The sequence below is a fragment of the Blennius ocellaris genome (genome assembly GCF_963422515.1).
Source record: "Blennius ocellaris genome assembly, chromosome: 17".
Classification (NCBI taxonomy): domain Eukaryota; kingdom Metazoa; phylum Chordata; class Actinopteri; order Blenniiformes; family Blenniidae; genus Blennius; species Blennius ocellaris.
In genome coordinates this window covers 22,698,371-22,724,638 of record NC_137666.1, presented here as the reverse complement: position 1 = coordinate 22,724,638, position 26,268 = coordinate 22,698,371, and the positions used below count along the sequence as shown (strand labels likewise).

General features: G+C 48.4%; 1 protein-coding gene across 1 annotated transcript in view; it reads left to right on the top strand.

The window, feature by feature from the left end:
* Window positions 1–26,268, top strand: part of asap2a (ArfGAP with SH3 domain, ankyrin repeat and PH domain 2a) — a 106,531-nt gene that overhangs the window by 52,343 nt on the left and 27,920 nt on the right. The window contains 9 exon segments of the mRNA XM_080512723.1: window positions 7,285–7,334; window positions 9,879–10,008; window positions 10,857–10,942; window positions 12,596–12,671; window positions 12,753–12,839; window positions 16,397–16,500; window positions 18,184–18,221; window positions 18,224–18,252; window positions 20,864–20,951. Of these exon segments, the coding sequence (XP_080368849.1) occupies window positions 7,285–7,334; window positions 9,879–10,008; window positions 10,857–10,942; window positions 12,596–12,671; window positions 12,753–12,839; window positions 16,397–16,500; window positions 18,184–18,221; window positions 18,224–18,252; window positions 20,864–20,951 (688 nt within the window).

The following is a 26,268-nucleotide window of genomic DNA, read 5'->3' as shown; positions in this document are numbered from 1 at the left end:
GTTTCTCCTGGTTTCTCCTCGTGTTTCTCCTCGTGTTTCTCCTGGTTTCTCCTCTTGTTTCTCCTCGTGTTTCTCCTGGTTTCTCCTCTTGTTTCTCCTGGTTTCTCCTCTTGTTTCTCCTGGTTTCTCCTCGTGTTTCTCCTGGTTTCTCCTCTTGTTTCTCCTCGTGTTTCTCCTGGTTTCTCCTGGTTTCTCCTCTTGTTTCTCCTGGTTTCTCCTCTTGTTTCTCCTGGTTTCTCCTGGTTTCTCCTCGTGTTTCTCCTCTTGTTTCTCCTGGTTTCTCCTTTCAGCTGCCGTCAGTTTTTCTACTCTGACATTTCCTTCCTTTGTCTTCTTGTGGTTGTTTTAACTCTGCATCCCTCCCTCCCTCCCTCCCCGCCTCCCTCCCTCCCTCCTTACCTCCCACCCTCCCTCCCCACCTCCCTCCCTCCCTCCCTCCATACCTGCCTCTCTCCCTCCCTCTCTCCCTCCATACCTGCCTCCATACCTGCCTCTCTCCCTCCCTCCCTCCCTCCCTCCCTCCATACCTGCCTCTCTCCCTCCCTCCCTCCCTCCATACCTGCCTCTCTCCCTCCCTCCCCCCCTCCCTCCCTCCCTCCCTCCATACCTGCCTCTCTCCCTCCCTCCCTCCCTCCCTCCCTCCATACCTGCCTCTCTCCCTCCCTCCCTCCCTCCCTCCCTCCCTCCATACCTGCCTCTCTCCCTCCCTCCCTCCCTCCCTCCCTCCACACCTGCCTCTCTCCCTCCCTCCCTCCCTCCCTCCCTCCATACCTGCCTCTCTCCCTCCCTCCCTCCCTCCCTCCCTCCCTCCCTCCATACCTGCCTCTCTCCCCCCCCCCCCCCCGTGTTACCCTGTCACATCTGTAATGTTTCCCTGCTTATTGCTCATTAGCCCTCGATGATCCTCACTGTGCTAATGAGCTGTTACTGATTCTTAAACCTCAGGACACACTGACACACACTGACACACACACACACACTGACACACACTGACACACACACACTGACACACTGACACACTGACACACACTGACACACACTGACACACACTGACACACTGACACACACACTGACACACACTGACACACACACACACACACTGACACACACACTGACACACACACTGACACACACTGACACACACTGACACACACACACACACACACACACACTGACACACACTGACACACACACACACACACACACACACACACACACACACACACACACACACACACACACACACACACACACACACACACACACACACACACACACACACACACACACACACACACACACACACACACACATAGTGGAAGTGTCCCACAGATCCAGACAGTTTGATCATGTGGAGAAGAGAAAGATGCTGAGTTGACAGATAAAGTGACTTCCTGCTTGTTGCCCTGCAGGTTTTCCGTCCGGGTTTCTTCCCTCCACGCCGTCGTCACTCTGTCGTGATCCTCTCAGGGGAAGAAGTAGCTGTTAGCATGCTGTGCAGCAGGAAGCCGGCAATCTAACATGAGCAACTTAGATTCATGCCACCATCCACATGTGACTGAGAAGCGTCAGATAAAGTCACACGGACCTGTTGTTCCCTTACAGAAGTGTTTTGTACGTTTAGTTGAAAAACTCTTGAATCAATTCCCCCCATGTTCTCTCAGTTCAGATGCATTGTGGGGTTTTGAGGCTCTCCTCTAACAGTGGCTCGTTTAGACTTCCTGGCTGCACCGTGACCCTGGTTTCCTCTGAGCCGAGGTTCCCCGCCGCTAGCGGCGCTGCTCAGGGAGGCCTGCCTCCCAGAACAACCTCCTCACCTGCCTCCCAGAACAACCTCCTCTCCTGCCTCCCAGAACAACCTCCTCACCTGCCTCCCATAACAACCTCCTCACCTGCCTCCCAGAACAACCTCCTCACCTGCCTCCCATAACAACCTCCTCACCTGCCTCCCAGAACAACCTCCTCACCTGCCTCCCAGAACAACCTCCTCACCTGCCTCCCAGAACAACCTCCTCACCTGCCTCCCAGAACAACCTCCTCACCTGCCTCCCAGAACAACCTCCTCACCTGCCTCCCAGAACAACCTCCTCACCTGCCTCCCAGAACAACCTCCTCACCTGCCTCCCAGAACAACCTCCTCACCTGCCTCCCAGAACAACCTCCTCACCTGCCTCCCATAACAACCTCCTCACCTGCCTCCCATAACAACCTCCTCACCTGCCTCCCAGAACAACCTCCTCACCTGCCTCCCATAACAACCTCCTCTCCTGCCTCCCATAACAACCTCCTCTCCTGCCTCCCATAACAACCTCCTCACCTGCCTCCCATAACAACCTCCTCACCTGCCTCCCATAACAACCTCCTCACCTGCCTCCCATAACAACCTCCTCACCTGCCTCCCATAACAACCTCCTCACCTGCCTCCCATAACAACCTCCTCCCATAACAACCTCCTCACCTGCCTCCCAGAACAACCTCCTCACCTGCAGGGAGCGTCGGTCCACCAAACTGGAATCCAGCTACAAGATGTCATTTCTCAGCTTGTTCACCATCGTGAGCTCAGTCGCTGAGGGAAAAGACACAAGAGGCAGGAGGTGAGACTGGATTCACCTCAGAGCTGGAACACCAGGGTAGAACCAGAGCTGGAACACCAGGGTAGAACCGGAGCTGGAACACCAGGGTAGAACCGGAGCTGGAACACCAGGGTAGAACCAGAGCTGGAACACCAGGGTAGAACACCAAGGTAGACCCCACTTTAGACTTTAGAACGGACCCGGCATGATGTCAGGACTCTGTCGAAACCCCATCCTGCGTCAACCCCCCATCCTCCGTCGACCCCCCCATCCTGCGTCGACCCCCCCATCCTCCGTCGACCCCCCCATCCTGCGTCGACCCCCCCATCCTGCGTCGACCCCCCCATCCTCCGTCGACCCCCCCATCCTCCGTCGACCCCCCCATCCTCCATCGATGCCCTCATCCTCCGTCGACCCCCCCGTCCTCCGTCGACCCCCCCGTCCTCCGTCGACCCCCCCGTCCTCCGTCGACCCCCCCATCCTCCGTCGACCCCCCCCATCCTCCGTCGACCCCCCCATCCTCCACTGATGACTGATGGCAGTCTATCTGTATGAGTGTGTCCATATTCATTGGCGGACCTGATCGCCCAGGGGCAAAAACTGTTTCTCAGCCTGCTGGTGCCGGACTTGATTGACCTGTAGCGTCTCCCAGAGGGCAACAGGTCAAACGGGGGGGGGGGGGGGGGGGGGGTGAGCAGGGTGAGCGGGGTCGGCGGTGATGGACCTGATTCTCCTGAGGCAGCAGGATGAGGAGATATGTTCAAGGGTGGGCAGTGTTTATGACCCTCTGCACCGCCACACTCACTTAGGATGCTCTCCACACTCAGGGAGGGGGTTAGGATGCTCTCCACACTCAGGGAGGGGGTTAGGATGCTCTCCACAGAGGAGTGGTAGAAGGCCAGCAGAAGCTTGGGGTCCAGGTTGTTTTTCCTGAGGACTCTCAGGAAGTCCAGCCGCTGCTGAGCTTCTTCACCAGGGTCCTGATGTTGGATGTCCAGGAGCAGTCGGAGGAGATGTGGGGCCCAGAAACCTGAAGGTGGTGACAGTTTTCACCTGTCCTCCGTTTAAGAGGAGGGGGGTGTGGTCCTGTCTGTTTTTTCTGAAGTCCATGATGAGCTCGTTTGTCTTCTGGACGTTCAGGGTCAGGTTGTTGTCCGAGCTCCAGACACAGTTTCTCTACGCTGTCTCATCCCCCCCATGGATAAGACCGACCACGGTGGTGTCGTCCGCATATTTAATAATGCGGTTGGTTGGGTGGGTCGGGTAGTCATATGTGTACAGGGCGTATAGTAGAGGGCTTAGGACGTAGCCTTGAGGGGATCCGGTGCTGAGTGTGGAGGAGTGGTGGGGGCCGAGTTTCACAAACTGTGGGCGACTGGACAGGAAGTTTTTAATCTAGTTGCAGGTGGGGGGGTGGGGGGGGGGGGATCTGGAGCTGCAGGAGTTTGCTGAGGAGAATGTCCGGGATGATGGTGTTAAACGCGGAGCTATAGTCCACGAAGAGCATCCTCACGTAGCTCTTACTGGTCTCCAGGTGGCTCCGAGCATTGTGAACTGTGATGGCGATGGCATCCTCCGTGGACCGGTTTGCCCTGTAGGCAACCTGGTGGGGGTCGAAGGAGCGAGGGAGGCGGTCTCTGACGTGCTGGGAGACTGATCGCTCTAAACACTTCATGATTACAGGCGTCAGAGCTATTGGTCTGTAATCATTTAGGCTGTCTATGGCAGTTTGTTTGGGGATGGGGATGATGGTGGAGGCCTTCAGACATGTGGGGACGGTGGCATGTGTCAGGGAGAGATTGAACAGTGTGGTGAGGATCCCTGCCAGTTGGTCTGCACATGCTTTGATCACCACCCCGGGATACCATCGGGACCAGCAGCTTTCCTGGAGTTCACTGCCCGTAGATTGTTCCTCACCTCGTGCTCCTGGAGGGATAGAGGTGGGGTGCTGGAGTCAGGGGGAGGCAGTGTCTTCAGGTGTGTGGTGGAGGTCTCCAACCGGGTAAAGAAGTGGTTCAACTCCTCTGCCAGGCTGCTGATGCAGCTGATGGGGGGCGTGGGAGAGGGTTGGCCTTTGTAGTGGGTCAGGGCCTGGAGGCCTTCCACATCTGACCCGTTCTCCGTCAGGTATCCTTCTATTTTTCTCTTGAAAGAGTCTTTGGCCTTTTTGATGCCTCTCCTCAGGTGAGCTCTGGCGGTGCTGTAGAGAACCCGATCGCCCTTCCTGAAGGCTGTATTTCGGGCTCTGATCAGGGTCTGGACTTCAGTTGTCATCCAGGGCTTCCTGTACCCGGATGCATCTTTCCTCTGGGACGTTTCCTACACAGCACTTAATGTAGAAGAGGACAGACTCAGTGTATGTGTCCAGATTCTGATCTTCAAAGATACTCCACTCAGTGCTGACAAAGCAGTCCTGTAGCTGGAGGAGAGCATCTTCGGGCCAGGCTGTGATGGTCTGGATCGCTGGGGTTGTTTGCCTCCTGAGGGGGGTGTAGGCTGGGAAGAGCATCAGGGAGAGGTGGTCTGATAGTCCGAGGTGGGGGAGGGGGGTCGCTCTGTAGGCATGCTTGATGTTTGTGGGGGGTGTTGTAGCCCAGAGCAGAGGGGGTGTAGCCCAGAGGGTGACGTAGCCCAGAGCCCCGGTTCTCCTCTGCCCTCCATACAAGGTATTTTTAGCCATTGTTCCAGTTCCTCTGCTCTCGGAGGCTCTGACATTTCCTTCCTCTCTCTGTTGACCTGGACTGAATTCTGCCAGCAGCTTCCTCTCCTTTCTTCATCACCCCGTTCTGCCTTTCTTTCTCTGGCTGCTGGTGTTTTTACAACCTTTAGACTCTTTCTGCTGCTGGTGTGTGCTCTAGAGCTGAGTGAAGGGCTGAGTGAAGGGCTGAGTGAAGGGCTGAGTGAAGGGCTGAGTGAAGGGCTGAGTGAAGGGCTGAGTGAAGGGCTTGGTGAAGAGTGAATGGCTGAGTGAATGGCTGAGTGAAGGGCTGAGTGAAGGGCTGAGTGAAGGGCTGGGTGAAGGGCTGAGTGAAGGACTGAGTGAAGGGTGAAGGGCTGAGTGAAGGGCTGAGTGAAGGGTGAAGGGCTGAGTGAAGGGCTGAGTGAAGGGCTGGGTGAAGGGCTGGGTGAAGGGTGAAGGGCTGAGTGAAGGGCTGAGTGAAGGGTGAAGGGCTGAGTGAAGGACTGAGTGAAGGGTGAAGGGCTGAGTGAAGGACTGAGTGAAGGACTGAGTGAAGGGCTGAGTGAAGGGTGAAGGGCTGGGTGAAGGGCGAAGGGCTGGGTGAAGGGCTGAGTGAAGGGTGAAGGGCTGAGTGAAGGGCGAAGGGCTGAGTGAAGGGCTGGGTGAAGGGCTGGGTGAAGGGCTGGGTGAAGGGCTGGGTGAAGGGCTGAGTGAAGGGCTGGGTGAAGGGTGAAGGGCTGAGTGAAGGGCTGGGTGAAGGGTGAAGGGCTGAGTGAAGGGCTGGGTGAAGGGCTGAGTGAAGGGCTGGGTGAAGGGCTGAGTGAAGGGCTGGGTGAAGGGTGAAGGGCTGAGTGGCTCTTGACTTGGTCCACAGTGGACCTGAGTCACAGGCTGGTCCTCCAGGAGGTCCACTGAGGACCAGTCCTCTCTGGATCCTCTATTGTCTTCCAGCTGGACGAGAGACAAATAGTGAGAAACGTCAGTTCTTGTTAACATGAAGTCTGTTAATGCTGCACTGCTCTTCTCATTACCTTTTATTGTCGCTCTGTAAAAAACAGAACATGTTCATGACATTCTGGTTTTATTAGTGTACAATTAACTGTTTGTTGGCCAATGTCACAGTCACGTCTACGTTTGTCCGTCCTGATCACATTTAATCAGCAGCACCTCAGAGTTCTGCTCCAGCAGCTGAGGACCTTTCAGACCAAACGCTAAGAGACCAGAGTTACAGTCAGACAATGACACACACACACACACACACACACACACACACACTGAAGGTCACTCGGCACCACTGATGGACGTCTTCCTGTCTCGGGGGACAAGGAGCTGGACAGGTTGTGTCCCTGAGGTTTGAGGTTTTGTCTCGGAGGAACATGAATAGAAATGTTCTTGGAGCAGCTTTGAAACTCGCTGCAGTTGAAAGTTGTTTTACACCATAGATTCTCCTGTTGTAGGTGAAACTAATGGATCAATGGTCTTGAAAACAAGCTGATTTATTAGCTGCTTTGCTGCACCTTTGTAGTTGTTGATGTTCTTATTGATTGCTAAAAAAAACTAATACCAATCCTTTCCTGCTTGTTCTTGAGGTTTTCTTGTTAAAAACTTTGTCAAACATTTTCAGTTGGTGGTTCAATATTCCATCACACTAGAGACAAAAGTGGCTCTGCAGTAAAGTTAAAATGAGGTTCCCTGGTCATTACCATGAGGGAATCAATCACATGTGTTGTACATTCTCCCAGTAATACAATGAAAAGACAAAGAGGTGAGTTCTGACTCACTACCTGCTGTTCAGGTACTCATTACTAACCTTTTTAATTCAGATTAAGTTTCCTTCCCTCCCTTCATCAGGTTTCATTCAGTCTTCACCTGTAGACCTTTAATCAAACCTGCACATTTGTATCATGACTGGTAAACGTTCTCGTTTGTCATTCTGACTGTTGATCAAGTGTCTGAAGTCATCACTGTTTTTTTATTTAGTGATATTCATCTTAGCATTGCTCATCATTTGTCTTTGTTTTGTTTTCACAGGACCTGAAAAAGCCTTTTGATAAAGCCTGGAAGGACTACGAAACCAAAGTGTAAGGATGTATTTCCTTACTCAATTTAACATGAACAGATAACGAGATATTTGACAGTTTACTACTTGAATGTGTTCAAATGGAGCATTTTGATGTGTTTTGCTTGAAACCTGTTGAAGTGTGTTGTCTGTGACTAACTGCTCCACCTCTAACCTCCACCCTTAATGTGTCAGCACATCCCTGATCATGTGAATAACCCTCCACCCCCCACTGAGACTGAGGCTGAGCACCACAGCCCTTTTATAGCACTTTCATGTATTTTACAAGCTGCAAAGGACATTCTGTACTGAAAGGGTAATAATGCATTTCCTCTCCCAGCTGGTTTGATCAGCTGGTTGGGACTTTGTCCGTCTGGATGCTGTGTGGCTCCGATCCTTTGACTCTTATTGATGAACTCCAGCCGTCAATAGAGTCTAGTGCTCTGCCTGATCGGAGGATCAACTGATCCTATCCTGCCCTGGTTGATCAGAGATATCGGATCTCTGGTTCTGCCATAAGAAGCTCCTGTCAAATCCACACCTGCAGAGAGAGGAAGTGATTTGGTGTTGCCGCGGTGTTGTTTCTGTCCCAGCTTGACTGTTCAGTCTGGAGGATCGTCTCACCTTCGTGCTGTTCATTCAGGGACGACTCCTCTGTATTTCCTAAAATCAGACTCTTTGTCTTATGAGCTTCAAGAGAGAAACCCTAAAGAGCAGTTTGTATGTTTGTCTCCTGACGTGACGGCATTGAAGGTGACTGGATCCTCGGCTGGGCTGCCGTCAGTTTGGCTGGAGGCCAAACGTCCTGCTAGCGTGTTGGTCGCAGCTCTGATGAGGCCGGTACGCCGCCACCGCTGAAGCTGCATGTGCTGATTGTGACTGGAACCAGAGGGACCTGCCGCTTTATTACCACAGTGGCTGCAGGGAGGGAAACTCAGGATTTATCTTGTATTTTAAAACGAATTATCCTTAAATCAATCAGACAACGTTTTACTTTTAAAGCACATCTCAGTTCAAGGTAGTCCGGAGGTTTGTTTAGTTGAAATGAATTAAAACTCATTCAAACAAGACGTAGACACACAAGCAGCCATTTGGACCAATCGGAGGAAGTCCCCGAGATGAAGGAGTGTGTGAGGTCACAAAGAGTGGAGTAGAACACCTCCACGTCTTTTGAAGAGTCACTGGAGACAACTTGACTTTAACTCCACATGATGGACAAGAGCTCTCATTATTATTGACATCAACGAGGTGAAGGTTGACAGGAAGTCGCCACATGGGAGACCGAGCGACTCCAATCCTCTGCAAAACCAAAGTAAAGAGAAGTTCCCATTAAAAGATGCATTTTTGGAGGATCCATAATAAATTGAAAACAACCATCGAACACAAGCCACTTGAGGCTTTCTACTCTAAAATATACGCTCACAACTTCATTCTATAAGTTTTCTTCATTTATTTTCCATTAAACTGTAAACATGTTCTAAAGAACTGAACTCTCAAAGTCCACTTTATTTTTCAGCAGGGTTTCCTGTACCAGCAGTAAATATTGCATGCTGGGAAAGAAAGCGCCTGTTGGAAACATCGCCCCCTGTGGTTTCTTCACAAATTGCACCTGAATCATGAGTGGAGGCTGAAGCAGCCATGATTGTGTGTTAGTTTAGATTAGATAGTATAATAGTAAAAGTTGTTATAAAACTTTGCACCTTTCACATAAAAAACAACAGAACCTGTGCAGTTGAGCGTGACTGAGGTTAAAACCCACACAAGGACGAACCGCAGTAAAACAGTCAAAACACTGGAACCACTTTTATCGTTTCACACTGTTGTTTGCTTCCAAGCCCAAATAAAGAAAAGCATGTGACACATGGACACGTTCTTCAGGGTCCACATGCTGGGCCTTTGCAAGAACGGTCTACTTTTTCTGTTCTGAGGCAAAAGCACAGATGTTTAGTTTATGTCAGCATGAAGGAACCAGCCTCTAACTTTTATCTGCTCGTTGTCAATCTGGCTTTGATTTCTTGATTTGAACTCCTTGAGATTGGTTTGTTGTTGTTTATTTCCGCGCATTGCATGATGTGGGTTCGGCTCTCTGCTGACTCGGCACATTTGGACTGGGCTGTTCCTCTGAGCAGGAACAAAGTGCTGCGTCATGTTTGGTCTGCTGTCAGAACGTCCAGCATGTGGAGCAGAATGACCTCCTGCATGGACCGCTGCTTCCTTCTCTTGTGGGCTGTTCTACTGTTCTACTGTTCTACTGTTCTACTGTTTGTTTTCATGACTGTGTGTGAGAAATGCAGAATTGTGTGAAATCAACCCTGAGTGCAGACTGTCAGGCAACATTAAACGTGGTTTTTTTCTGTGGGATTTTATTGAGCAATAGTTCCATGCTTCTTTTAAACTAACAGAGACGTGATATAAGTCACAAGATCAGTTTCAGAATTTCTAAAAATAACACTCTTTAATGTGACGTTGCTTCCAGCAGTCTGGCTGCAGAGGCTGATCGTACACAACGTGATGTTGTTGTTGTGTCATTCTGGATGTTGATGTTTGTTGTGTCGCCTCCTCGCAGCACCAAGATCGAGAAGGAGAAGAAGGAGCACGCCAGGCAGCACGGCATGATCCGGACGGAGATCAGCGGGGCGGAGGTCGCCGAGGAGATGGAGAAGGAGCGCAGGTTCTTCCAGCTCCAGATGTGCGAGGTGAGTCCCACTGGCCAGCTGTGACTGGGAGGATCTCACCAGTTCTAATGGTTTCCCTCCCAGGAGAACAGCTGCAGTGTCTCTAACGTCACATTTTGACCTGCATGAGTCCCACCGAGGACAGAATCAATACAAATGTCTCATTATGTTGTTAGACTGGAGGTTTGACTTTAATGCTGCTTTCTGAGAAAAAGTACAAATATTTGTGTTAAACATGGAAGCGATTCAGGGCTGAATATTTCCTTCTTCTTTTTTTAAAAAAAAATCTTTATTCTGACTTTGAACAAAAACAAAAGGGACAAAAGTCAGAATTCAGAGAAATACGTCTGAATTCTGATTAAACTACGATTTCCATGCAAAAATAATTTCTTGTTTTACCATTTCTTTCTCTTATTTTGATTTAAAGTAGTCTGAATTCTGAGAAAAAATTATTTCTATGTCATAATAAATTCAGAAAAATTGGCAGGTATTTCAGTTTAGTCTTATTTTATTTCTAAATTAGACTTTAAAATAGTCATAGTTATATGACTGTATATTATATGATTATATATGATATTTCTCAAATTTAGGTCAGAATTGAAAGAAAGATGTATAATTTGGACTTAAATTCCAGAATTCTGAAGAAAGTCGGAATGTCTTTGTTCCTGACTTTTTTTTTTTTTTAGACGTTTCATTAAAATGAGGAGAAAAAAATGAAACTTTCTAAGAAAACAAATTAAATCTGGCTTCTTTGTAAACATGCAGAGTACGTTTCTTTTGAAAAGCTTTACTTTGTGTCCTTCATAATGTGTAAATAGAGATGCGAGTGTTGAACTGACCTGCCGTCCCTCCTGATCAAATGTTCTCAGTACCTCCTCAAAGTCAACGAGATCAAGATCAAGAAGGGCGTCGACCTGCTGCAGAACCTCATCAAGTATTTCCACGCTCAGTGCAAGTAAGACCAGTTCAGGGACTCGCCGTCCACGTGGTGTCTTTTGTCTTCAGATGTTGTCTTTTCCCCCGACGGACAAAGTAAAGACAGAAGCGGTGTGGATCCAGCTGGACTCAACGCGAAGATTCTAACACGTCAGCTTGAAAATCCCTTCTTTTCTCATTTGTCACCAGACATTTGTCTTGTTTGTAGAATATCACACACAAAGATGCCGTCAGACCAAACATGTAAAGTATTTCAGTGACTTTAGTATCTTTAATGATTTAGTTGTGCCCATTTGTCTTTTCATCAGGAGACAAGAGACGTTCCGCCTGCTGGTTCAGCTCTCAAAGTAAAGAATTAGAATATATATTATTTACTTACTGTGATGGAAAACAGAGTTTAGACACTTAAAATGTTGCACAATGTTGAATATTGGCATTCAATATTTGAGGAAAAATCTTTTTGGTGTTTCAAAGGAACAGACAACAGATTGTAGATTGATATTCTAAATTCTTTGAAGCAGACCTTTATTTAATCCGCCGCCTGTGTCCAGTGGGTTGATGGAGCTGGACTCTGAGGCAGAGGATCCACTGGAGAACCGTTCTGCTTCCTCCTCCAGCTGCAGAGCAGGACATTGAAGAACGGTACTGGACAGTTCAATGTTCCACCAATGACAGTGAGCCACACCACAGCAGTGCTGATCCCATGATGCTGTCTCCACCGGGCTGGACAGCAGGTGGTGGACGTTGGACGTGAAGCTCCGTCCTCCTGTCAGCAGGACGATGGAGCTGGAGACGCTCCTGCTCCGACCTCAGGATCTTCCTCCACCTCCCGGCTCTCCAGGTCTCATGTGATTGGCTCCCACACTGCCGGGCCTCTGCCTCCCATTGGTCCCCGGCTTCTGGACCAATGGACCTGATCCTGAGTTAGACGCTTACCACATGCAGTGTGGAGGACAGGGGACATGGGACACGGGACACTGGAAAGGGGACAGGGGACAGCAGTGTGGCTGTGGACTCCTGTCCCGTCCCTCCGCGGCTCCGCCTCCACCTGCAGATCAGGACGTTTGAACTGTTGTCAGTTGTTGCTGAAGAAACATCTGGACGCTCACATCTGGCTTGTCCTCCAGACTGCTGGTCGGTCTGTGTTTCTGCTGAGGGTGTCCAGCTGCTGAAGACCTGAATCTGTATTCTGGACATCTGGCTGCAACGGCTCCGTCCTGGAAGAGAAGTTGTGTCTGGACTTTCTTGTTCTAGACTTTGTTGTTTGTGAAGAACTGGAAGAACGGTTCTGGCTCTATAGAGACACGGCAGCAAGAAGGATCCTTTGATAAAAGCATGACTTCATGAGTGGATCACTGGAGACCCGGTGGATCACTGGAGACCCAGTGGATCACTGGTGACCCGGTAGTAGGATTTCGTGTTTTGGCTGTGACTTCACTAGAATGTACTGAAGCCCTCACTGGTTCTTAATGCAGAGTTCCACAAGCTTTTCTCCACCACTAAGGTTTAACGAGCTTCATGGAGCCAGTCTAGAGCTGCTATAGAGCCACATGTGGCTCAACAGCTGCAGGCTGCAGGCCCCTGCTGAATGAAATGCCTGCACTACTCCAGCTTGATCTGCCAGTGGAGCTGCAGTGTTCAACCTGCTGCTGCTCAATGTGTTTCTCTGCAGCTTCTTCCAGGACGGCCTGAAAGCTGTGGACAACCTCAAACCTTCCATAGAGAAACTGGCCACAGATTTACACACGGTGGGACGACGGCACAAACACTTCTTAAAGTACAACTAAACCTTTCTGAGTTCAACATGAATTCAATGAATGCCCCGACAGATAAAGCAGGTGCAGGACGAGGAGAGGAAGCAGCTGACGCAGCTCCGAGACGTCCTGAAGTCTGCACTGCAGGTGGAGCCCAAGGAGGTAACACACACACACACACACACACACACACACGCGACTATATTAGTAATATTAAATATAGGTGTTGTAATTGCTTGGATGAACCCATCATCACTACTCACGTGATTAAAGTGTTCTAGTAGATGAACTCCTCTGCAGGACAGAAGAACTTCACATCCACGTCTCTGGAAACACATTTCAAGTCAAGTTTCACGTAGTTGATCAGCTAATAATGAAACCAGATGGATTTAAAGACGCTAAACGGCACGTTTTCCCTCCAAAGGAAATCTAAGTACCAAAAAACCCGAGACAGTTGAGTGAAGTGACATGAAGTATGATGCTCACTGCAGGAAGGAGTTCCTCTGACTGAAGCTCCATTATAATCCCACATTAACCTGAAGAAACATCTGGATTCTGCTGCAGCAGCATTGGAGGGAAGCAGCGCTGCTTCTCTCCTCCATCAGTGTTCGTCTCAAAAAGCAGCAACAGGAACATTCATGTGGAGAAATGTTGGTTTTGAAAAGACACGTTTTTTGTTACCATGGAATGTTAAAGGTCTTTAATAACAAACACGGTAAATGCAGATTTATTCCCTTCTGGCTGTGAGCTTATGCAAAGTGAAATGTGATTAATATCGATGCAGAATGAATGATATTTAATGTGGTTAATCACAATGAATCCAGAGCAAGCCTGTGAGAAAAGTTGATCTTAAACACCACCAAACAAATGTAATAAATAAAATATGAACATTTAATTATGTTAACAGTTGTGAAAAAAAACCTGATGTTAAAAACAGTTTAATAAAAACCTGAAATGCAGACAAAGTATAAAATAAAAACTATAGGTAAGAAGAAAAAACGTATAAAAGATCTTTAACTTTTGCATCTTGATTTCTATTTTCTAAACGGTAAAGTGTTGCAGCCCGCTGAGTCAATATAAAGAGAAGTGAGGGTTTCATCCAGACTGGATGAATGAAAGAGTGAAACGTGTTAAATGTGCTTCCTGGTGCCGTCGGAGGGAAACTGGTGGTTTCCAGTGGTTTCCAGTGGTTTTCAGTGGTCAGGCTCTGAACTGATCCAGTTGTTTCTCTTCTCTCCCGCTGCCTCCTCCTTTTCTCACACCAGTCTAGGAGAGTAAGTGCTTTTCTTGGAAAACGTTTCTCTGGATGTTTGCATTTTGTTCTCAATGTGATGAGTCGGCGTTTATCTTCATGTTTTCTCCTCCAGACAAGTGCATTTGGTTTTGTTTGTTCACAACTCAATAGTTTGAACTATTTCTTAACTCCTGTTGTATTAGATTTGTTAACAATATGAGTGAATATGAGTCTTCTGATGTTTAAACCAAGAAGAAGTGTAGAAACGTCAGTTCATGTGTGGTAAATGTAAAATCTAGGACTAGAAAGAGAATCCTGGTGAGAATGAACTGCTTGTGATTCAGCTGAGTGTCGCTGCTGGTCGAGGAAAAAACATCTGCTTGGTTTAGCAACTTCCTGTAGAAAAGTGTCACTGCACTGCTTTTCTTTATTGTCTGCAGTGGTTTTATAAATCCCAAACCATGGAGATCCTCTTCTTTCCTCCTCCTTTCTCTCCTTCTTTCCTCCTCCTTTCTCTCCTTCTTCCCTCCTCCTTTCTCTCCTTCTTCCCTCCTCCTTTCTCTCCTTCTTCCCTCCTCCTTTCTCTCCTTCTTCCCTCCTCCTTTCTCTCCTTCTTTCCTCCTCCTTTCTCTCCTTCTTTCCTCCTCCTTTCTCTCCTTCTTTCCTCCTCCTTTCTCTCCTTCTTTGCTTCTCCTTTCTCTCCTTTCCTCCTCATTTCTCTTCTTCTTCCCTCCTCCTTTGTCTTCTTTCCTCCTCCTTTCTCTTCTTCCCTCCTCATTTCTCTTCTTCTTCCCTCCTCCTTTCTCTTCTTCTTTCCTCCTCCTTTCTCTTCTTCCCTCCTCATTTCTCTCCTTCTTTCCTCCTTTCTCTCCTTCTTCCCTCCTCCTTTCTCTCCTTCTTCCCTCCTCCTTTCTCTCCTTCTTTCCTCCTCCTTTCTCTCCTTCTTTCCTCCTCCTTTCTCTCATTCTTTCCTCCTCCTTTCTCTCCTTCTTCCCTCCTCCTTTCTCTCCTTCTTCCCTCCTCCTTTCTCTCCTTCTTTCCTCCTCCTTTCTCTTCTTCTTCCCTCCTCCTTTCTCTTCTTCCCTCCTCATTTCTCTCCTTCTTTCCTCCTTTCTCTCCTTCTTCCCTCCTCCTTTCTCTCCTTCTTCCCTCCTCCTTTCTCTCCTTCTTTCCTCCTCCTTTCTGTCCTTCTTTCCTCCTCCTTTCTCTCCTTCTTCCCTCCTCATTTCTCTCCTTCTTCCCTCCTCATTTCTCTCCTTCTTTCCTCCTCCTTTCTCTTCTTCTTCCCTCCTCCTTTCTCTTCTTCCCTCCTCATTTCTCTCCTTCTTTCCTCCTTTCTCTCCTTCTTCCCTCCTCCTTTCTCTCCTTCTTCCCTCCTCCTTTCTCTCCTTCTTTCCTCCTCCTTTCTCTCCTTCTTTCCTCCTCCTTTCTCTCATTCTTCCCTCCTCCTTTCTCTCCTTCTTCCCTCCTCATTTTCTCTCCTTCTTTCCTCCTCCTTTCTCTCCTTCTTTCCTCCTCCTTTCTCTCCTCCTTTCCTCCTCCTTTCTCTCCTTCTTTGCTTCTCCTTTCTCTCCTTCTTTCCTCCTCATTTCTCTTCTTCTTCCCTCCTCCTTTGTCTTCTTTCCTCCTCATTTCTCTTCTTCTTCCCTCTTCCTTTCTCTTCTTCTTTCCTCCTCCTTTCTCTTCTTCTTTCCTCCTCCTTTCTCTTCTTCCCTCCTCATTTCTCTCCTTCTTTCCTCCTTTCTCTCCTTCTTTCCTCCTTTCTCTCCTTCTTCCCTCCTCCTTTCTCTCCTTCTTTCCTCCTCATTTCTCTTCTTCTTCCCTCCTCCTTTGTCTTCTTCCTCCTCCTTTCTCTTCCTCCCTCCTCCTTTCTCTTCTTCCTCCCTCCTCCTTTCTCTTCCTCCTGTCATGGTGACAAAGTGACTGAGGCTCAGCAGTGGCTTTCATTTCTAAACTGATCCTCAGTGGTGGAGGAGCAAAGAGAACCCTGCCTCTGGAGCTCCTCCTGACTGAGGAGCTCTGGAGGCTCCAGGGGCTCCGGAAGCTCCGGAAGCTCTGGGGGCTCTGGGAGCTCTGTAGGCTCCGGGGGGCTCCGGGGGCTCTGGAAGCTCTGGAGGCTCTGGAGGCTCTGGAGGCTCTGGGAGCTCTGGAGGCTCCGGGGGCTCTGGGAGCTCTGGAAGCTCTGGAGGCTCCGGAAGCTCTGGAGGCTCCGGGAGCTCTGGAGGCTCTGGGAGCTCTGGGGGCTCTGGGAGCTCTGGAGGCTCCGGAAGCTCTGGAGGCTCCGGGAGCTCTGGAGGCTCTGGGAGCTCTGGAGGCTCTGGAGGCTCTGGAGGCTCTGGGGGCTCTGGGGGCTCTGGAAGCTCTGGAAGCTCTGGAAGCTCTGGAAGCTCTGGAAGCTCCGGAGGCTCCGGAAGCTCTGGAGGCTCTGGGAGCTCCGGAAGCCCTGGAAGCCCTTCTGTCTCTGACCTGCCTCACCTGTTCCCAGGACCCCCAGGTGCGGCAGAGCGCCACCTACAGCCTCCACCAGCCTCAGGGCAACAAGGAGCACGGCACCGAGCGCAGCGGCTTCCTGTTCAAGAAGAGTGACGGGTGAGTTCAGCCTCTGCAGGACACTTCACCTGTTCACCCCTCCAAACCTGCTGGTGATTCCTCAACACTATGGTGGAGGCTGGGGTTCTTTATGCACTGGAAATGTACAATAAGTTAAATGTGCTGGAACACAAGAAGGTGTATATTTGAAGAGGATAACAGGTTTAACTGAGTTTAACTGATTATTTTAGCTCTAAAATGTTTCACAAAGTCTGTACATTATATTGGTTTTCAACTGTACAAATGAGTTTTTATGCTCATAGCTGATTTCACATTGATTGATTGATGGATGTTTTATCTTAAACGTCCCATATTATACAATTTTAATAAAGTAGGTGGCAGAGGCCCAACAACATTGCGTTCAAAGTGGATTTCCCCAAATTCCGCCCAAGTCCTGAATGTCAGCCAGTGTCAGTCCCTCTGGTTCTCTACTGAGAACAGGCTGATTCTGAGTCTGTACCTTTAAATGCTAATGACGCGGGTCTGGCCACGCCCACTCCGTTTTGTTTTCCTGGAGCATTTTCAAGAAGAAAACAAAAGGCTTGTAATTTAAAAGGCCAGAGCTCATTTGCAGTGGGAGGGTGGAGGTGAGTATCCTCCCCCAGGGGGCGTGGTTATTTCCCCACATGACATCATGAAGGGAAAATGTCTGAATGGCCAGTGTGAGCATACGTTCCCTGAACAGTGGAGCAGAGGAAGAATAGACCTCTTCACTTCTAGGCAGTGGTGCCAGTAACTTAGGTTAATTAGTAACGCGTTACTCTCGTTTGACCACTTTTTTCAGTAACTAGTAATCTAACGCGTTACTATTTCAAAGCAGTAGTCAGATTACAGTTACGTGTCCAGGTGCGTTACTGTTGTAGCGTCCAATCAGACGAGTTTCTTGTCTGCAAAGCCGCTTTATTATTAAACACAAGCAGCCGCTCCTCCCTTCTCCTCCACTGACAGACACATGACCCGCCCCCTTCTCCACTCTCAGCCAATCACAGGCCAACCTGCTCTAACGGTGCGTTCAGGGAACACAAAACAATGGGAACAAACTATTGTCATCAATAAACCTTAACAATTAAAGTCGCATAGAGCAGGCAGTGCAAATAAATAAATAATAGTACAACAACAGACTACAACTACATCTCTGGGTACATAAATAGCAGTAATAGTGAAACTATGATAATAAAAGCGTGAGTCAGATTAAAATACAACAAAAAATGAAGGTCAAAGGTTAAATATGTACCAGCAGGTCAATTTGGATCAGCAGAGCTTTTGGCCAAACCAGTGGTCATTTTGATGTTCAGGCGGTGGGGGGGTCTCGGCAGCTGCTCAAAGTAACTGAAACAGTAACTTGTAATCTACTTAGTTACTTTTAAAAACAAGTAATTGGTGACGTAACTAAGTTACTTTTCAAAGGAGTAATCAGATTAGTTTTGTTAAGCCACTGGCAGCACTGCCTCGAGGGCCGTTTACCCAGACTGGAAAACTTTATGAAGTATCGTTTACATGATATGATGAACTGCTACTCATTATTAGTGTGTGTGTGTGTGTGTGTGTGTGTGTGTGTGTGTGTGTGTGTGTGTGTGTGTGTGTGTGTGTGTGTGTGTGTGTGTGTGTGTGTGTGTGTGTGTGTGTGTGTGTGTGTGTGTGTGTGTGTGTGTGTGTGTGTGTGTGTGTGTGTGTGTGTTGCAGGCTGAGGAAGGTGTGGCAGAAGAGGAAGTGTACGGCTAAGATGGCTACCTTACCATCTCTCATGGCACGGTAAGGTTGAGTGCAGCTCCTCTGTACGTTGTTACTGACGACCTGGTGATGAAACTCTGGACTGCAGCCTCACTTCACACACACTGCACTGCCTCCCTCTCTCCCTCCCTGCCTGCCTCTCTCCCTCCTCCCTGCCTCCCTCCCTCCCTCCCTCCCTCCCTGCCTCCCTCCCTGCCTCCCTCCCTGCCTCCCTGCCTCCCTCTCTCCCTCCCTGCCTCCCTGCCTGCCTCTCTCCCTCCCTCCCTGCCTCCCTCCCTCCCTGCCTCCCTCCCTCCCTCCCTGCCTCCCTGCCTCCCTCCCTCCCTCCCTCCCTCCCTGCCTCCCTGCCTCCCTCCCCTCCCTCCCTCCCTGCCTCCCTGCCTCCCTCCCTCCCTCCCTCTCTCCCTCCCTGCCTCCTTACCTCCCTCCCTCCCTCCCTCCCTCTCTCCCTCCCTGCCTCCCTCCCTCCCTCCCTCCCTCTCTCCCTCCCTGCCTCCTTACCTCCCTCCCTCCCTCCCTCTCTCCCTCCCTGCCTCCCTCCCTCCCTCCCTCTCTCCCTCCCTCTCTCCCTCCCTCCCTCCCTCCCTCCCTGCCTCCTGCCTCTCCCTGCCTCCCTGCCTCTCTCCCTGCCTCCCTCCCTCCCTCCCTGCCTCCCTGCCTCCCTCTCTACCTCCCTCCCTCCCTCCCTCTCTCCCTCCCTCCCTCTCTCCCTCCCTCTCTCCCTCTCTCCCTCCCTCCCTGCCTCCCTCCCTGCCTCCCTGCCTCCTGCCTCCCTGCCTCCCTGCCTCCCTGCCTCCCTCTCTCTCCCTCCCTCCCTCCCTCCCTCCCTCCCTGCCTCCCTCCCTCCCTCCCTGCCTCCTGCCTCCCTGCCTCCCTGCCTCCCTGCCTCCCTCTCTACCTCCCTCCCTGCCTCCCTGCCTCCCTGCCTCCCTCCCTCCCTCCCTGCCTCCCTCCCTCCCTCCCTGCCTCTCTCCCTTCCCTCTCTCCCTCCCTCTCTCCCTCTCTCCCTCCCTCCCTCCTTCCCTCCATCCCTCACTCACTGCCTCCATCCCTCCCTCCCTCCCTCCATCCACCCCTCACTCACATCTGGAGGTTAAAATCCTTCTGGCTTCACTGTGCCAGCTGATGTTGTCTCTGTTCCAGCTGTTCCAGGTGACCCTGGACAGGGGGGTCCACCAGGCAGCTTCACTGTGTTGTGATGAAGTTCCAGTGTGAAGAAACGTCACACCCTCTTAATGACTCCTGCATTCAATCTGCTACTGATGCTTACATTTATGGTCATTTCATATTTGATTCCCCCGAAAAAACACTTGACTTGTCCTGGCATCAGGAGAAGTTGAGGCAAATATTTCTTACAGTATTATATATTCAGAGTATAAATTCTTTGCCTGGACAGAAAACTTGGATAAATCCAAACATATAATCTCTATTATAAAAGATGTTAATTTACTTGATGCCTCACATCAGAGTCACAGCTAAACTCAGTGTAAAAGCTCCTTTATAATATATATACATATATATAATATATTATACCTATTTAATATCATGAAAAACATTAATCTCCATCACACAGATTTGACCATTTCTCACTTAAATAATCCTTAAATTATATGAAGTTCAATCTGTGTAAAACATTAATTCTATACTGTTAAGCAGCGCTGCCACTGTTGAGTGTTATTTGCTATAAAGTTTAGAAAATGTTGCTCACTGAAAGCATTGTGGGAAAACTTGAACAGGATTTTGTTGTAATGTTCTTTGCTTAAACATAATTTTTCATAGTTTATTATATTTCCAAGTAAAATGCAGAACTGTGGTGAAGTGAATGGAAGGAAAAGAGGCTCCAGAACAGCACAATGTCCACAGTTTAAACCTGCAGGCTCAGATTTCCAATGAAGTTTAAAAGAAAGAGGAGGATTTGCTCAATTTACCAACGAGTCCAGATGGGCTGAACAGAAGTTACTCAACATTTCTTATGTGCTGAAAATCATCTAGTTTTCTCAATCAAGGTACAAAAAACTGAAACCTTGGGATTAAAAGAAACTTATTCACATGTAAAGATATATTGTGAGGACATCCAGTCACACTGGGAAATGTTGATTCCAACAGTTATCAGTGAGATAACTTCTTCTCTCTTACCTCTCTCTCGCTGTCTCTGTCTCTCTCCCTCTCACTCTCTATCTTACCTCTCTCTTACCTCTCTCTCTCACCTCTCTCTCTCTCTTACCTCTCTCTCTCTGTCTCTGCCTCTGTCTCTGTCTCTGTCTCTGTCTGTCTGTCTCTCTCTTTCTGTCTCTGTCTCTCTCTCTCCCTCTCTCTCTTACCTCTCTCTCTCTGTCTCTCTCTCTCTCTCACCTCTCTCTCTCACCTCTCTCTCTCTGTCTCTCACACCTCTCTCTCTCACCTCTCTCTCTCTCTCTCTCTCTCTCTCTCTCTCTCTCTCGCTCGCCATCGCTCTCTTACCCCCTCTCCTCTCTGTCTCTCTCTATCTTACCTCTCTCTCCCCCCTCTCTCTCTCTTACCTCTCTCTCTCTCTCTCTCTCTCCCCACCTCTCTCTCTCTCTCTCTGTCTCTCTCTCTCTCCCCCTCTCTCTCTCTCTCTCTCTCGCTCTCTCTGCCCCCCCCCCCCTCTCAGGCAAACCGCCCCCCAGCTAAACTCAACCTGCTCACCTGTCAGGTGAAGCACAACCCGGAGGAGAAGCGGAGCTTCGACCTCATATCACGTAAGTGATTCTCCTCTCGTCCTGGAGGGGGCGCTGCATCACAAAACACAGTCACACCTTCATCCACCGTTGAACAACCAACATGTTGTTTGTAAAGGTGGAACTGAACACCTGTTTACATTATTTATTCATAGTATCTGTACATGAACCAACGTTCTACTGAGGTTCTTCTCTGGTCATGTGACCTCCTCTCTTCTTCTTCTCTGGTCACGTTACCTCCTCTCTTCTTCTTCTCTGGTCATGTGACCTCCTCTCTTCTTCTTCTCTGGTCATGTGACCTCCTCTCTTCTTCTTCTCTGGTCACGTTACCTCCTCTCTTCTTCTTCTCTGGTCATGTTACCTCCTCTCTTCTTCTTCTCTGGTCACGTTACCTCCTCTCTTCTTCTTCTCTGGTCATGTGACCTCCTCTCTTCTTCTCTCTTCTTCTCTGGCCATGTGACCTCCTCTCTCTTCTTCTCTGGTCATGTTACCTCCTCTCTTCTTCTCTCTTCTTCTCTGGCCATGTGACCGCCTCTCTTCTTCTTCTCTGGTCATGTTACCTCCTCTCTTCTTCTCTCTTCTTCTCTGGTCATGTGACCTCTCTTCTTCTTCTCTGGTCATGTGACCTCCTCTCTTCTTCTCTGGTCATGTTACTTCCTCTCTTCTTCTCTGGTCATGTGACCTCCTCTCTTCTTCTCTGGTCATGTGACCTCCTCTCTTCTTCTTCTCTGGTCATGTGACCTCCTCTCTTCTTCTTCTCTGGTCACGTGACCTCCTCTCTTCTTCTTCTCTGGTCACGTTACCTCCTCTCTTCTTCTTCTCTGGTCACGTTACCTCCTCTCTTCTTCTCTGGTCACGTTACCTCCTCTTCTTCTTCTCTGGTCATGTGACCTCCTCTCTTCTTCTTCTCTGGTCATGTGACCTCCTCTCTTCTTCTCTGGTCATGTTACTTCCTCTCTTCTTCTCTGGTCATGTGACCTCCTCTCTTCTTCTCTGGTCATGTGACCTCCTCTCTTCTTCTTCTCTGGTCATGTGACTCCTCTCTTCTTCTTCTCTGGTCATGTGACCTCCTCTCTTCTTCTTCTCTGGTCATGTGACCTCCTCTCTTCTTCTTCTCTGGTCATGTGACCTCCTCTCTTCTTCTTCGAGAAGCCGTCGGTAGAGAATCCAAAATGGCCGACAATTTTTCCGCTTCCGGACGACCGCCGCCATCTTGTTTGGCCATTTTGATCCGAATCACCACCCCAGCGCCACTGTTGGTGGGAGGCAGTACTACATGCAATTTGTTTTGTTCCGACGCACAATTACAGCGTCACTGTCGGTGGGAGGCAAGAGACATGATCCGCAATACAACCGTGCTCCTCCAGAACTGAAACCTCGCCAGTGCGGTATAAAAATGGCGGTGTACGGCCGCCGACATGTTTTTTGTGGACGCCGCCATGCGCGTTTGTGTCGCCGCCATATTTAAAAGGACAAGTGACGTCACTGCTTCAGTTACGTCACGGTTTCATGGATCATGTTCAGTTGGAAGAAGCACAAGAACACTGGAGGAACATCCAGTAGATATAATGTGAATAAAGCTCAGAGTGTTTATAAGGTCCAGAACCAAGTGGATTGAAGAGGGAGAGAACCCCCCCCCATCATACTACATATTCAATTTACCGTATACAAACACAGCCTAGAGAAAAGAATGCTTTGAACAAAAATATAATGGAGGTTTCTTTATCAACCTCTATGCATCCTCTTAAGAAAATGCTGAATCACTTTTCAATTACATAAATGATCTGATTCTTGGAAACAAAGAAAACTTTACAAATGTAGAAGAGGATGGAATCATTTTGAACAATTCAATTCAATGTATAATCATAAAAACAGCCTCTGATCTCCAGGCTCAGATGGAATAACGAATAACTACAAACATTTCTGAAAAGAAATTAACGTTGCTATTTGAAACAATAATGTTTACTGGTGAGGAATTATTGACAATGAAATGAGGCAGAATTATTTCAGACCTCCTGAATCAGCTTTCCTTCTATTTGTCATGTTTCCTTCCCTTCAGGACGACATAGTGTCTCATCTACCCTTCTTCTCTGTTCTAAATACTGCAGTACATTTACTCTTCTCTGTTCTAAATACTGCAGTACATTTACTCTTCTCTGTTCTAAATACTGCAGTACATTTACTCTTCTCTATTCTAATACTGCAGTACATTTACTCTTCTCTATTCTAAATACTGCTAGTACATTTACTCTTCTCTGTTCTAAATACTGCAGTACATTTACTCTTCTCTATTCTAAATACTGCAGTACATTTACTCTTCTCTATTCTAAATACTGCAGTACATTTACTCTTCTCTATTCTAAATACTGCAGTACATTTACTCTTCTCTATTCTAAATACTGCAGTACATTCACTCTTCTCTATTCTAAATACTGCAGTACATTCACTCTTCTCTATTCTAAATACTGCAGTACATTCACTCTTCTCTATTCTAAATACTGCAGTACATTTACTCTTCTCTATTCTAAATACTGCAGTACATTTACTCTTCTCTGTTCTAAATACTGCAGTACATTTACTCTTCTCTATTCTAAATACTTGCAGTACATTTACATTTCACATCACTGCACCTCTTATTTTATATCCCACATTGTTGCTGAGCCACGGAGCAAACCTTTATTCTGTAGGAGCAAACCTTTTATTCTGGAGACACTTGCTGTGGACATGATGGACCAAGTTGTCCAACTCTCTCTGGACCTATTTCAGCAAGACACTGCAGCTGGAACCACATCTGGAGAGTTCAGCTACTAAACTGATCTGCCTACTTCATTCATGCAGTGACAATGTGGTGCATTAAACAAAACAAACTACAAGGATGGAGAGTAACTGTAGTTACTTCAGCAGGAAAGGAGTAAATGTCCATGACAAACCTTCAAAAAGTTCCTCTGACAACTTTAAAAGAATCAAACATCCATGAATCATTGTTCTTTATTTTCTACACAAGCTCAGGTGACTTTGATAGAGAAAACTCATATGAGACAGTGTGGAAAGGAAAAGTCCCTCTAACAGGAAGAACCTTTGTAGAAACCAGAGTCAGAGGTGGGCGTGTCTTTTCTGCTGACCTGTTGAGGTGAGAGGACAGGAGAGAGGACACAAGAGAGGACAGAGGAGAGGACAGACAGATAGGTAGATAAGAGAGAGATCCACTCTGAAAGCTCCGCCTCCATTCTACCTATAGAAAACCTAGAACCTCCAGTAAACCAGCACTCTGAGAACCAAAAGTAAAGGTAAAGATTCCAATAGATAAGACGTAATGAGCAGCAGCAGTGCAGCTACACTCTACTATCAGGTGAAAATAGGAAGTAATCAGATTACTACACCATCACCAGGTGCATTCAGACTCTTGTTCATCATGTCCGGTTGGTTAGTCTGTGAGAGTGTTAGAACGTTCTCCACTGGCTATGAGGACCTCGGCCTCCAGCCTTGTGTGACCTGAGCCCATCAGGATGTTGATGATGATGTGAAAAACACTGACAAGCTGCATGTAGATGGTTTTTCAAAAGACAAAATATTGACCACTCTACTTCTATGATGTCCTCCATTGGATTGATCGTCTTACATCTGGAAGTATAACATCAAAAACATAACGATGAGTCTCTGGTCTTCTTGGTTCCTGTGACCTCCTCCATCTCTTCCAGTAGCTCCAACATCTGTTACAGTACAGAGGAATAAAAGTAAACAAATCAAGCTTATGTAACGTAAAAACTCTCAACTTGATGAAGAGATGTTTTGTGACCTGCTGGTCACTGAAACAACGTCTTCATGATGACGTGCTGCTGGAGGGCAGGTGATGCAGACGACATCTTCCAGAGGTTCATTCTGTCTGAACGGACCCTCCAGTCCATGAGGTCATCATGAAGCTCTGGAGCCAAAGAGCAAAGAGAGAAGAGAGAACAGATATTAGAACCACTAACAGCACAGTTTGTTTCCCTCACCTTGATCTGCTCTCTGGAAAACACAGTGAGGATCCTCCTCCACCTTCAACAGCCTCAATGATCCTGCAGAGAAGAATACCTTGTGGAAACCAATGAAAAGAAAAGTTCCACTTTGATTAAAGAATGAACTACTGCTTCTTATTAGAGCAGGATGATCGTTTCTATAGAGACAAGGCAAATCTTTACCTGATGAGAAGACAGTCCTTCTGTTGACATACGAAAGGCTGGAAAAAAGAAACCATAAATGTGTGTCTTTTCAGCGAATGACTTCTTTTTGGCGTCATATCCGGCGAGTGGGTCCCGCTACGTCGCTTCTCAAGTGTTTGTCGTCTACGTACCTCCTGCGTGTTTCGGTCGGAACGTAAACTAACTGTGGGTCGGCCTCCGTGAACGTAATTCCCTACGTTTTCAGTGCTTCTACGTCCCTTCCTGAATGTCGCTTATGTGAACGTCACTCCCTTGCGTCATTTTGCGTCATTTCCGGTCACGCTCCCGCCTTGCTCGATTTCAAGATGGCGGCGACCTGTAAATAAGTATGGCGGCGCCCGCAACACCGCCATCATGGATTCCCCACCGACATATGACCTCCTCTCTTCTTCTCTGGTCATGTGACCTCCTCTCTTCTTCTTCTTCTCTGGTCCCTCCCAGACCCGGAGAGGGGGGAATCTATGGTGAGGGAACTCGCCTAGCTTCTAACTGCCTACGTCCGGACGCTAACCCCGTTCACCGCGACAGCCGACTAGGTACTAAGCAGGCCTCAGCAGTACGGCCGGCCGGCCGGCGGCTACGCCCGCTAACGGCAGCTTCCCTCTTAGACTAACGGCACTTGGTGAATTTCCTCGGTTCGTAGTTTAGTGGTTAAGGGTAAACCCCAGGGATTACTTCTTGGTGACTTGGACTAGAATGACCCGCAAGAACCTTTTTGGAGATGTTATGAAGCACAGTCACTAAACTTATTATCACCATGAGAGAATACAGGGGAACTTCACTTTAACTGCAATGGGTACATTTATTTCAGAATAAATCCAGCAAGGGTTGGGCAACAGCATCAGATTCAATGTCACATCAGATGAATAATGATTAATCATGATAAATGGTAGTGATTAAAAGCCTGATTGGTTATAGACTATCACTGAGCCTGTTCCTCACTAAGATTATCCGACCTGATTGGTTGTCTGCTTTTCTGGTGGGAGAGTGTGAGGTGAGGTGAGCAGCCGGTCCAGGATCCATCCTCCCTTGAGGGGAACTGTCGACGTAAGGATCTCCAAACAGAGTTCCGGTTGCCCGCGGGGAGGATTTCCTCCGTTGACAGGGAGAGTGGACTCTTTGCCTCGAAGCCAATT